Source organism: Oncorhynchus gorbuscha, linkage group LG12, assembly GCF_021184085.1.
Source record: "Oncorhynchus gorbuscha isolate QuinsamMale2020 ecotype Even-year linkage group LG12, OgorEven_v1.0, whole genome shotgun sequence".
NCBI lineage: Eukaryota > Metazoa > Chordata > Actinopteri > Salmoniformes > Salmonidae > Oncorhynchus > Oncorhynchus gorbuscha.
In genome coordinates this window covers 5554699-5568310 of record NC_060184.1, presented here as the reverse complement: position 1 = coordinate 5568310, position 13612 = coordinate 5554699, and the positions used below count along the sequence as shown (strand labels likewise).

The window sequence follows — 13612 nt, the reverse complement described above, 5'->3', positions numbered from 1 at the left end:
GGCAGCGGTTAAAGCCTTGAGACTTCTTGGGTATTTTTAGTTTCTTTAATCAACTAGGCAAGTCAGTTATTAAGAACAAATTATTATTTACAATGACGGCCTAGGAACAGCGAGTTAAATGCCTTGTTCAGGGGCAGAAAGACAGATTTTTACATTGTCAGCTCGGAGGATTCGATCTAACAACCTTTCGGTTACTGGCCTAATGCTCTAATCACTATGCTACCTGCTGCCCCTGATGCAACAAGCTTGGGGAATTTTCTCCCATTCTTCTCTGCAGATCCTCTCAAGCTCTGTCAGGTTGGATGGGGTTACACAGTTATTTTCAGGTCTCTCCGGAGATGTTCGATCGGGTTCAAGTCCGGGCTCTGGCTGGGCCACTCAAGGACATTCAGAAACTTGTCCAGAAGCCACTCCTGCGTTGCCTTGGCTGTTTGCTTAGGGTCGTTGTCCTATTGGAAGGTAAACCTTCACCCCAGTCTCAGGTCCTGAGTGCTCTGGAGCAGGTTTTCATCAAGGATATCTTTGTACTTTTCTCTGCTCATCTTTCCCTTGATCCTAACTAGTTTACCAGTTCATATCGCTGAAAAACATCCCCACACGGTTGATGCTGCCAGCACCATGCTTCACCATAGAGATGGAGCCAAGTTTCCTCCAGACGTGACGCTTGGCATTAAGAGTTCAATCTTGGTTTCATCAGACCAGAGAATTTTGTATCTCATGGTTTGGGAATCCTTTGACAAAAGATTGAAGTGCCTTTAAACAGGGTATGGTAGTAGGTACCAGGCGCGATTGTTTGTGTCATGAACTGCAACGATTTCTACAACGGTTTCATGTGTCAAAAATGGTCCACTGCCCAAAGGACATCCAGCCAACTAGACACAACTGTGAGAAGCATCGGAGTCAACGTGGGCCAGCATCCCTGTGGAACGCTTTCAACACCTTGTAGAGTCAACATGGGCCAGCATCCCTGTGGAACGCTTTCAACACCTTGTAGAGTCAACATGGGCCAGCATCCCTGTGGAACTTTATCTACACCTTGTAGAGTCAACATGGGCCAGCATCCCTGTGGAAAGCTTTCGACACCTTGTAGAGTCAACATGGGCCAGCATCCCTGTGGAAATCTTTCAACACCTTGTAGAGTCAACATGGGCCAGCATCCCTGTGGAACGCTTTCAACACCTTGTAGAGTCATCATGGGCCAGCATCCCTGTGGAACGCTTTCAACACCTTGTTGAGTCATCATGGGCCAGCATCCCTGTAGAACGCTTTCAACACCTTGTAGAGTCAACATGGGCCAGCATCCCTGTGGAACGCTTTCAACACCTTGTAGAGTCATCATGGGCCAGCATCCCTGTGGAACGCTTTCAACACCTTGTAGAGTCATCATGGGCCAGCATCCCTGTGGAACGCTTTCAACACCTTGTAGACTCAACATGGGCCAGCATCCCTGTGGAACGCTTTCAACACCTTGTAGACTCAACATGGGCCAGCATCCCTGTGGAACGCTTTCAACACCTTGTAGAGTCAACATGGACCAGCATCCCTGTGGAACGCTTTCAACACCTTGTAGACTCAACATGGACCAGCATCCCTGTGGAACGCTTTCAACACCTTGTAGAGTCATCATGAGCCAGCATCCCTGTGAAACGCTTTCAACACCTTGTAGAGTCATCATGGGCCAGCATCCCTGTGGAACGCTTTCAACACCTTGTAGAGTCAACATGGGCCAGCATCCCTGTGGAACGCTTTCAACACCTTGTAGACTCAACATGGACCAGCATCCCTGTGGAACGCTTTCAACACCTTGTAGAGTCATCATGGGCCAGCATCCCTGTGAAACGCTTTCAACACCTTGTAGAGTCATCATGGGCCAGCATCCCTGTGGAACGCTTTCAACACCTTGTAGAGTCAACATGGGCCAGCATCCCTGTGGAACGCTATCGACACCTTGTAGAGTCATCATGGGCCAGCATCCCTGTGGAACGCTTTCAACACCTTGTAGAGTCATCATGGGCCAGCATCCCTGTGGAACGCTTTCAACACCTTGTAGAGTCAACATGGGCCAGCATCCCTGTGGACTCAACATGGACCAGCATCCCTGTGGACTCAACATGGACCAGCATCCCTGTGGAACGCTTTCAACACCTTGTAGAGTCAACATGGGCCAGCATCCCTGTGGAACGCTTTCAACACCTTGTAGAGTCAACATGGGCCAGGATCCCTGTGGACTCAACATGGACCAGCATCCCTGTGGACTCAACATGGACCAGCATCCCTGTGGAACGCTTTCAACACCTCGTAGAGTCAACATGGGCCGAATAACTGAAGCTGTTCTGAATAAACAAAGCCTGTGATTTCTGTATCTGGCCCCGGTCATCTACTCTAAATCACTCCAAAGGGACAGCCTGAAATAACAGGATTTAGGTTCGTGAAATAATTTAAAGCAAAATATGTGATTATTTATTATCCTAGTGTTTATAAGTACTTAGGCATATAATATGAATTAGGCCTCAACTCTGAACTGGTGAAGACAGCTCACGAGGTCTCCTAAATATCTGTCCACTAGGTGGCACTCTTATGACTAAAGAGGCTCTTTGTGGATATGGACCCAGGTCTCACTTAAGGAAAAAGGTTGTCTGACTTCAATGGGACTTTCTGGTTAACAATGTAAAGAAACTCATCTGGTAGTCTGGTATTGGTGGTGGTGGTACGTCCTGGTCAGGGCAGTATAGAGGGAACATGGTGCTATTTGTCCTGGTCAGGGCAGTATAGAGGAAACATGGTGCTATTTGTCCTGGTCAGGGCAGTATAGAGGAAACATGGTGCTATTTGTCCTGGTCAGGGCAGTATAGAAGGAATATGGTGCATTTGTCCTGGTCAGGGCAGTATTTGCTAGGGCAGTATAGAGGAAACATGGTGCTCCTGGTCATAAGAGGAAACATGGTGCTATTTGTAAATGACTTAAATGTAAATGTAAATGTATTTGTACTGGTCAGGGCAGTATAAAGGAAACATGGTGCTATTTGTCCTGGTCAGGGCAGTATAGAGGGAACATGGTGCTATTTGTCCTAGTCAGGGCAGTATAGAGGAAACATGGTTCTATTTGTACTGGTCAGGGCAGTATAGAGGAAACATGGTGCTATTTGTCCTGGTCAGGGCAGTATAGAGGAAACATGGTGCTATTTGTCCTGGTCAGGGCAGTATAGAGGAAACATGGTGCTATTTGTCCTGGTCAGGGCAGTATAGAGGAAACATGGTGCTATTTGTCCTGGTCAGGGCAGTATAGAGGAAACATGGTGCTATTTGTCCTGGTCAGGGCAGTATAAAGGAAACATGGTGCTATTTGTACTGGTCAGGGCAGTATAGAGGAAACATAGTGCTAATTGTCCTGGTCAGGGCAGTATAGAGGAAACATGGTGCTATTTGTCCTGGTCAGGGCAGTATAGAGGAAACATGGTGCTATTTGTCCTGGTCAGGGCAGTATAGAGGAAACATGGTGCTATTTGTCCTGGTCAGGGCAGTATAGAGGAAACATGGTGCTATTTGTACTGGTCAGGGCAGTATAGAGGGAACATGGTGCCATTTGGGATGCAAACAGAGACTAGGGACTTATTTCCCACGTGGTCCTCATCATTATCAGCACCTAACCTGCTGGTCTGGGGTTAATGGTCCGTCCCTGGTGCCGTGCCATCGCTGCCCCCTGCTGGAGCATCAACAACCTGCGTCTCCGTCCGTCCGGCGCGGGCCGCCTCATGAACAGCCACCTGGGGATCAGGTCCAGGAAGACAGAGTGGACCCAGCGAGGCATCTTATGGGTCCCCGGGGAGCGGTGGTGGACGTTGAGGACAAACACGGTGATGACGATGGAGAGAGTGACGAAGATCATGGTGAAGAGGAGATATTCTCCAATCAGAGGGATGACCAGGGAGGTGGAAGGGATGATCTCCGTGATGAGGAGCAGGAAGACGGTGAGGGAGAGGAGGACGGAGATACACAGAGTGATCTTCTCCCCACAGTCTGGAACAACGAGGAGAAGAAGAAACAAACAGACTTTATTTACTATCTTGCAGGAAATGGAAATGTGTATTTTTTGCTCCCGATCCAACCCCCCTTAAACACACACACACACACACACACACACACACACACACACACACACACACACACACACACACACACACACACACACACACACACACACACACACACACACACACACACACACACACACACACACCTAAGATACGTGTTCTCTCTGTCCAGGAGACAGTTGTGACTCTCTGTACTCCAATGTGGGAAACGATGTGGTTTAACCAAACTGCTCCTCAATTGCATGGCATTTTTGGAGATCTCCACAAGCCCATCACAGAGTTGGTTCGTGGAGGAACAGTCAAATAATCCTTTAATAAATGTATTTTATGTATCTTTAACAGTTAAGTTAAAATATCTTGTTTTCTGTCTTAGTGTCGTTGTCCACCCCCAGGGATCTAAGGCCTGATCGACCAGTGACCTTAAGGTGCTTTCAGACCATCTGGGCCGGAACTGGAAGCTGTTTCTTACATGATACTCTGAGCTGGGTGGATGAGACAGGCACTGAGCTGCAGGGAGACTCCGGATACCAGCTCACAAAGACCACTGACTGTGACATCACTCTGACTGTGACCTCACTGACTGTGACATCCCTCTGACTGTGACATCACTCTGACTGTGATCATCACTGACTGTGACATCACTGACTGTGACCTCACTGACTGTGACCTCACTCTGGCTGTGACATCAGTCTGACTGATCTCAGTCTGACTGTGACATCACTCTGACTGTGACATCACTCTGGCTGTGACATCACTCTGACTGTGAACTCACTCTGGCTGTGACATCACTCTGACTGTGAAATCACTCTGACTGTGAAATCACTCTGACTGTGACCTCACTCTGACTGTGACCTCACTCTGACATCACTCTAACTGTGACATCACTCTGACATCACTCTGACATCACTCTGACTGTGACATCACTCTGACTGCGACTCTCCAGAGGAAGGACAACAACAGGAAGTGGAGTTGTCAGGCGGAGAACCAGGGAGAAGTGAAGACCTTCCTGGACTTCACCTCCACATTTTCAGCTAGACATTATCACATAGATATCGATACCATTTCATCAAGTAGTTCTGAATCAGCTTTTGTTTTGACTGCATGTTGGTTGTCTGTATTCCAGAGAAGGGTGGTGAGGGGAGGACAGGCTCATAATAATGACTGGAATGGAATCACCATGGAAACCACATGTTTAATGTGTTTGATACCATTCCGTTCATTCCGTTCCAGCCATTACTGTCAGCCCGTCTTCTAATTTTAAGTGCCACCAGCCACCACGGATATTCAACCATTTTCTAACGGGACCAACAGGCCCAAGTCCTGCTCCCTCTGTGATGCCAAATCACACTTCTCCAGGTGCACTTTGGTAAGATGTTATTTAGTCTGAACAACCACAAAGTATTCATTTATGCACAACTAGAAATGATCAAGTTCCGAGGGGAAGTTTTTCTCAGCTCAGGAACATTATACAGGGATAAAAGACTGTTGGAACATTATACAGGGATAAAAGACTGTTGGAACATTATACAGGGATAAAAGACTGTTGGAACATTATACAGGGATAAAAGACTGTTGGAACATTATACAGGGATAAAAGACTGTTGGAACATTATACAGGGATAAAACATTATACAGGGATAAAAGACTGTTGGAACATTATACAGGGATAAAAGACTGTTGGAACATTATACAGGGATAAAAGACTGTTGGAACATTATACAGGGATAAAAGACTGTTGGAACATTATACAGGGATAAAAGACTGTTGGAACATTATACAGGGATAAAAGACTGTTGGAACATTATACAGGGATAAAAGACTGTTGGAACATTATACAGGGATAAAAGAACTTATACAGTTGGAACATTATACAGGGATAAAAGACTGTTGGAACATTATACAGGGATAAAAGACTGTTGGAACATTATACAGGGATAAAAGACTGTTGGAACATTATACAGGGATAAAAGACTGTTGGAACATTATACAGGGATAAAAGACTGTTGGAACATTATACAGGGATAAAAGACTGTTGGAACATTATACAGGGATAAAAGACTGTTGGAACATTATACAGGGATAAAAGACTGTTGGAACATTATACAGGGATAAAAGACTGTTGGAACATTATACAGGGATAAAAGACTGTTGGAACATTATACAGGGATAAAAGACTGTTGGAACATTATACAGGGATAAAAGACTGTTGGAACATTATACAGGGATAAAAGACTGTTGGAACATTATACAGGGATAAAAGACTGTTGGAACATTATACAGGGATAAAAGACTGTTGGAACATTATACAGGGATAAAAGACTGTTGGAACATTATACAGGGATAAAAGACTGTTGGAACATTATACAGGGATAAAAGACTGTTGGAACATTATACAGGGATAAAAGACTGTTGGAACATTATACAGGGATAAAAGACTGTTGGAACATTATACAGGGATAAAAGACTGTTGGAACATTATACAGGGATAAAAGACTAAATTATACAGGACTGTTGGAACATTATACAGGGATAAAAGACTGTTGGAACATTATACAGGGATAAAAGACTGTTGGAACATTATACAGGGATAAAAGACTGTTGGAACATTATACAGGGATAAAAGACTGTTGGAACATTATACAGGGATAAAAGACTGTTGGAACATTATACAGGGATAAAAGACTGTTGGAACATTATACAGGGATAAAAGACTGTTGGAACATTATACAGGGATAAAAGACTGTTGGAACATTATACAGGGATAAAAGACTGTTGGAACATTATACAGGGATAAAAGACTGTTGGAACATTATACAGGGATAAAAGACTGTTGGAACATTATACAGGGATAAAAGACTGTTGGAACATTATACAGGGATAAAAGACTGTTGGAACATTATACAGGGATAAAAGACTGTTGGAACATTATACAGGGATAAAAGACTGTTGGAACATTATACAGGGATAAAAGACTGTTGGTGATTGTCTTCCTCTGTACAAACCTTCCTTTACATTTTCAGCTTCAGACCTTCCCTACTTCTCACTTAATAAAACACAGTTTCTGTGTATTAATACATGAAGGTTTGTGTTTGATCACTGTCCGTCCTATTGTCCAGGTACCACTAACAGTGTCCAGTTGTCCATCGACATCGATGTCTTTGTGGCACAGACCATCATGGTTGCCATAGGTACTATTTACAAAACCAGGAAGAACCGCCCACCAGCAGGTGAGAATCACAGGGATTGGTTCCTTTTTAGTTCCATTTAGGTCCCGAGCTTCCACACCTTCAATGTTCACAGATCTCTAAGACTTGATAGATCTATTTCTAATCAGATATGGATCAGGGAACCAATCCATCCATAAACCAATCGGAGCACACCATAAATGACATTCACATATCCTGTCCTTCAGATCAACTGAAATGGAATCAAATAAAATAAAATGATCAACTGAAATGGAATCAATTCAAATAAAACGATCAACTGAAATGGAATCAAATAAAATAAAATGATCAACTGAAATGTAATCAATTCAAATAAAACGATCAACTGAAATGGAATCAATTCAAATAAAACGATCAACTGAAATGGAATCAATTCAAATAAAACAATCAACTGAAATGGAATCAATTCAAATAAAACAATCAACTGAAATGGAATCAATTCAAATAAAACGATCAACTGAAATGGAATCAATTCAAATAAAACAATCAACTGAAATGGAATCAATTCAAATAAAACAATCAACTGAAATGGAATCAATTCAAATAAAACAATCAACTGAAATGGAATCAATTCAAATAAAACAATCAACTGAAATGGAATCAATTCAAATAAAACGATCAACTGAAATGGAATCAATTCAAATAAAACAATCAACTGAAATGGAATCAATTCAAATAAAACAATCAACTGAAATGGAATCAATTCAAATAAAACAATCAACTGAAATGGAATCAATTCAAATAAAATGATCAACTGAAATGGAATCAGGTCATAAATAGTCCTTTGACATAAATCCTCTTGTCCATATAAACCCTGTTTCAACTATTTAATCTTTAAGGTTCTAATAGAATCTGGCTCCGTCATGTTGTCTGATGTCTTTGCTGTTGTTTTTGTTCTCTGTATAGAACTTAAACTCTGGTATTGAGATTCAGGTCCTGGAGGAATGACCCCTTGACCCCTATTCTTCTCCCAGTGCAGGACTAAGACTTATATCTAAACTGTCTGTAGCTTTATTGATTGAGTAAAAAACAGGTGATGTTCATCTATGATAGGGCGTAGTGTTTTGGATCTTGGTTTGCGTTTGGACATTTAGTTTTTCTTCTTCTTGCATAAAGTATGGATGCAGAAATGTACTATGCCATGTTTGGTTGACAAAATATACGTTTGCGTTTTAATTTATGTCATAAAAAAAAATATATATATATATATACAATATGTGTGTGAAATCTGGACTATTTTCAGTTGTATCAACCTGTGATGTTCCAAAACCTCCACTAGATGGGGACGTTACCTACAAATTGAAAAAAAGTATTGCTTCCGTCTCTCTTGCCCAAACCTGGGCTCGAAATAGGGACCCTCTGAACACATCGAACAACAGTCACCAACAACTCATCATTAGTTATTGCAGAATAAAAAGGGAAACAACAAATACTTAAAGTTCTGAGTGAGTGAGTGATGTAACCGATTGAAACTCTACGAGCTTCACCTCTAACTAGCCAGCCGTTTTACACCGGTAACATTACGGACATTCTCTGTTAATCTACTTACCTGCGGGGAGATGGGAGACTAGGACCTACCTGAGGGGAGACTAGGACCTACCTGTGGGGAGACTAGGACCTACCTGAGGGGAGACTAGGACCTACCTGAGGGGAGATGGGAGACTAGGACCTACCTGAGGGGAGACTAGGACCTACCTGAGGGGAGACTAGGACCTACCTGAGGGGAGACTAGGACCTACCTGAGGGGAGACTAGGACCTACCTGAGGGGAGACTAGGACCTACCTGAGGGGAGACTAGGACCTTCCTGAGGGGAGACTAGGAACTACCTGAGGGGAGACTAGGGCCTACCTGAGGGGAGACTAGGGCCTACCTGAGGGGAGACTAGGACCTACCTGAGGGGAGACTAGGACCTACCTGAGGGGAGACTAGGAACTACCTGAGGGGAGACTAGGACCTACCTGAGGGGAGACTAGGACCTACCTGAGGGGAGACTAGGACCTACCTGAGGGGAGACTAGGACCTACCTGAGGGGAGACTAGGACCTACCTGAGGGGAGACTAGGACCTACCTGAGGGGAGACTAGGACCTACCTGAGGGGAGACTAGGAACTACCTGAGGGGAGACTAGGACCAACTTGAGGGGAGACTAGGACCTTCCTGAGGGGAGATGGGAGACTAGGACCTACCTGAGGGGAGACTAGGACCTACCTGAGGGGAGACTAGGACCTTCCTGAGGGGAGATGGGAGACTAGGAACTACCTGAGGGGAGATTAGGACCTACCTGAGGGGAGACTAGGATCTACCTGAGGGGAGACTAGGACCTACCTGAGGGGAGATAGAAGACCAGGACCTACCTTAGGGGAGACTAGGACCTACCTGAGGGGAGATAGAAGACTAGGACCTACCTGAGGGGAGATAGAAGACCAGGACCTACCTCAGGGGAGACTAGGACCTACCTGAGGGGAGATAGAAGACTAGGACCTACCTGAGGGGAGATAGAAGACCAGGACCTACCTCAGGGGAGACTAGGACCTACCTGAGGGGAGATAGAAGACTAGGACCTACCTGAGGGGAAATAGAAGACCAGGACCTACCTCAGGGGAGACTAGGACCTACCTGAGGGGAGATAGAAGACCAGGACCTACCTGAGGGGAGACTAGGATCTACCTGAGGGGAGATAGAAGACTAGGACCTACCTGAGGGAAGATAGAAGACTAGGACCTACCTCAGGTGAGACTAGGACCTACCTGAGGGGAGACTAGGACCTACCTGAGGGGAGATAGAAGACCAGGACCTACCTGAGGGGAGACTAGGATCTACCTGAGGGGAGATAGAAGACTAGGACCTACCTGAGGGAAGATAGAAGACTAGGACCTACCTCAGGGGAGACTAGGACCTACCTGAGGGGAGACTAGGACCTACCTGAGGGAAGATAGAAGACCAGGACCTACCTGAGGGAAGATAGAAGACTAGGACCTACCTGAGGGAAGATAGAAGACTAGGACGGTGAGACAGGAGATGAGCAGACAGGGGATGATCAGGTTGATGGTGTAGAAGAGAGGCAGCCGTCTGATGATGAAGAAGTAGGTGATATCAGGGTAGATCTCATGACAGCAGTCGTACTTCTTGGTGTTGTATGTTCCCACTGCGTTGATGATGGCCCACTCTCCACTCTCCCAGTAGTTGTTGAGATCCACAGTGTTCTAGGGGACAGAGATCAACCGTCCCACTCTATAAAGACGTCATATGGCGTCACAAGACATCTATAAACTTAGATCATACTGTATAAATATAGTGGTTCGGGTCTGTCGGGTTCTAGGGGATGGAGATGAGCTTCAAGTGTTCCTTTGTCACACTTGTCTGGTGCCAGTGTGATTCTGCTCTCTGTGTGGCTTGACACTAGCCACGTTTCCATTTAATTGGAGACAGATTTTCATGTAAATCTGCTCATTTTCCCCACCAGATTTATTTTTATTTATTTATTTCACCTTTATTTAACCAGGTTGTCAAGTTGAGAACAAGTTCTCATTTACAATTGCGACCTGGCATATGATATGTTTCCATCAAATTGACTTGAAAAGGCCGTGAGTGATGACTTATTGCACATAAAAATACATTTTGCTACTTTAGCAGTTTTTTGGGGGTATTTGTAGTTTACTATTTATATTTTTGACAACTAACAGAAATTTACTTTTTACTCCTTACATTTTCCCTGACACCCAAATGTACTAGTTACATTTTGAATGCTTAGCAGGACAGGAAAATTGTGAGAATTCACGCACTTATCAAGAGCACATCCCTGGTCATCCCTGTTGCCTCTGAATTATGTGGTCCTTCTGTAGTTCAGTTGGTAGAGCGTGGCGCTTGTAACGCCAGGGTAGTGGGGTCGATCCCCGGGACCACCCATACATAGAATGTATGCACACATGACTGTAAGTCGCTTTGGATAAAAGCGTCTGCTAGATGGCATATATTATTATTATTATATGTCTGAGTATTAGTGTCCCCGGCTATCAGTAAAATCGTCTGCTTTGCTAAATATAAGGAATGATTTATACTTTTTACTTTTATTCTTAAAGTATTTTAGCAATTACATTTAATTTTGTTACTTACATACAGGGCATTCGGAAAGTATTCAAACCCCTTCCATTTTTTCCATTTTGACTATTTTAAACCAAATACTTTTAGACTTTTACTCGGGTAGTGTTTTACTAGGCGACGGTTACTTCACTTGAGTGAAGTAGTAAAATTAATTAATTAATTCATCTATTAAAGGTATCTTTACTTTTACTCAAGTATGACAATTGGTATCTTTTTCCGCCTTCTCGGCACATCCAGCATGATGGGATTATTGTTGACAAAAGAGCGAGATTTGTCAATCGGCATCGATGATCACGTCACCAGAATAAGACCCTCGAGTTGTATTGGAAAAGAGCATCAAGCTCATCACCGTGCACTTTCCCCACCCTATGAAGTTCATCAAGCTCATCACCGTGCACTTTCCCCACCCTATGAAGTTCATCAAGCACATCACCGTGCACTTTCCCCACCCTATGAAGTTCATCAAGCTCATCACCGTGCACTTTCCCCACCCTATGAAGTTCATCAAGCTCATCACCGTGCACTTTCCCCACCCTATGAAGTTCATCAAGCTCATCACCGTGCACTTTCCCCACCCTATGAAGTTCATCAAGCTCATCACCGTGCACTTTCCCCACCCTATGAAGTTCATCAAGCTCATCACCGTGCACTTTCCCCACCCTATGAAGTTCATCAAGCTCATCACCGTGCACTTTCCCCACCCTATGAAGTTCATCAAGCTCATCACCGTGCACTTTCCCCACCCTATGAAGTTCATCAAGCTCATCACCGTGCACTTTCCCCACCGTATGAAGTTCATCAAGCTCATCACCGTGCACTTTCCCCACCCTATGAAGTTCATCAAGCACATCACCGTGCACTTTCCCCACCCTATGAAGTTCATCAAGCTCATCACCGTGCACTTTCCCCACCCTATGAAGTTCATCAAGCTCATCACCGTGCACTTTCCCCACCCTATGAAGTTCATCAAGCTCATCACCGTGCACTTTCCCCACCCTATGAAGTTCATCAAGCTCATCACCGTGCACTTTCCCCACCCTATGAAGTTCATCAAGCTCATCACCGTGCACTTTCCCCACCCTATGAAGTTCATCAAGCTCATCACCGTGCACTTTCCCCACCCTATGAAGTTCATCAAGCACATCACCGTGCACTTTCCCCACCCTATGAAGTTCATCAAGCTCATCACCGTGCACTTTCCCCACCCTATGAAGTTCATCAAGCTCATCACCGTGCACTTTCCCCACCCTATGAAGTTCATCAAGCTCATCACCGTGCACTTTCCCCACCCTATGAAGTTCATCAAGCTCATCACCGAGCACTTTCCCCACCCTATGAAGTTCATCAAGCTCATCACCGTGCACTTTCCCCACCCTATGAAGTTCATCAAGCACATCACCGTGCACTTTCCCCACCCTATGAAGTTCATCAAGCTCATCACCGTGCACTTTCCCCACCCTATGAAGTTCATCAAGCTCATCACCGTGCACTTTCCCCACCCTATGAAGTTCATCAAGCTCATCACCGTGCACTTTCCCCACCCTATGAAGTTCATCAAGCTCATCACCGTGCACTTTCCCCACCCTATGAAGTTCATCAAGCTCATCACCGTGCACTTTCCCCACCCTATGAAGTTCATCAAGCTCACATTTGCTATTTTACACAACAGTTTTCTTGTGACAAAGTTGTCCGTATAATATGTGATGGAAACACATTGAACTTTAAATGTTGTTTTGGCACTTGGAAAACTGAAATGGAAAAAGTACATTTTGTGTGCACTACATCATCATTTTGTGTGCACTACATCATCATTTTGTGTGCACTACATCATCATTTTGTGTGCACTACATCATCATTTTGTGTGCACTACATCATCATTTTGTGTGCACTACATCATCATTTTGTGTGCACTACATCATCATTTTGTGTGCACTACATCATCATTTTGTGTGCACTACATCTTCATTTTGTGTGCACTACATCATCATTTTGTGTGCACTACATCTTCATTTTGTGTGCACTACATCATCATTTTGTGTGCACTACATCATCATTTTGTGTGCACTACATTATCACGCACAGATTTTATTAACAGACAAGTCCTGGTGGGGAAAATTGTTTTCTTTATGCCGATTCTAGAATATTAACACGAAAATCTGTCACGAGTTGGATGGAAAGCTAGCTTCTGACAGCAAT

At 44.2% G+C, this 13612-nt stretch overlaps 1 protein-coding gene across 2 annotated transcripts in view; it reads right to left on the bottom strand.

Moving 5' to 3' along the window:
• LOC123991527 (neuronal acetylcholine receptor subunit alpha-2-like) overlaps positions 1 to 13612 on the bottom strand; it is a 50783-nt gene that overhangs the window by 3922 nt on the left and 33249 nt on the right. The window contains exons 6-8 of one of the 2 annotated variants that reach the window (XM_046293144.1): positions 10321 to 10518; positions 9641 to 9665; positions 3649 to 4017 (exon numbers count right to left, since the gene is read on the bottom strand). In XM_046293144.1, the coding sequence (XP_046149100.1) occupies positions 3649 to 4017; positions 9641 to 9665; positions 10321 to 10518 (592 nt within the window). Of the gene's footprint in view, positions 1 to 3648; positions 4018 to 9640; positions 9666 to 10295; positions 10519 to 13612 lie in introns of both variants that reach the window. The other variant, XM_046293143.1, reaches the window with a different exon arrangement.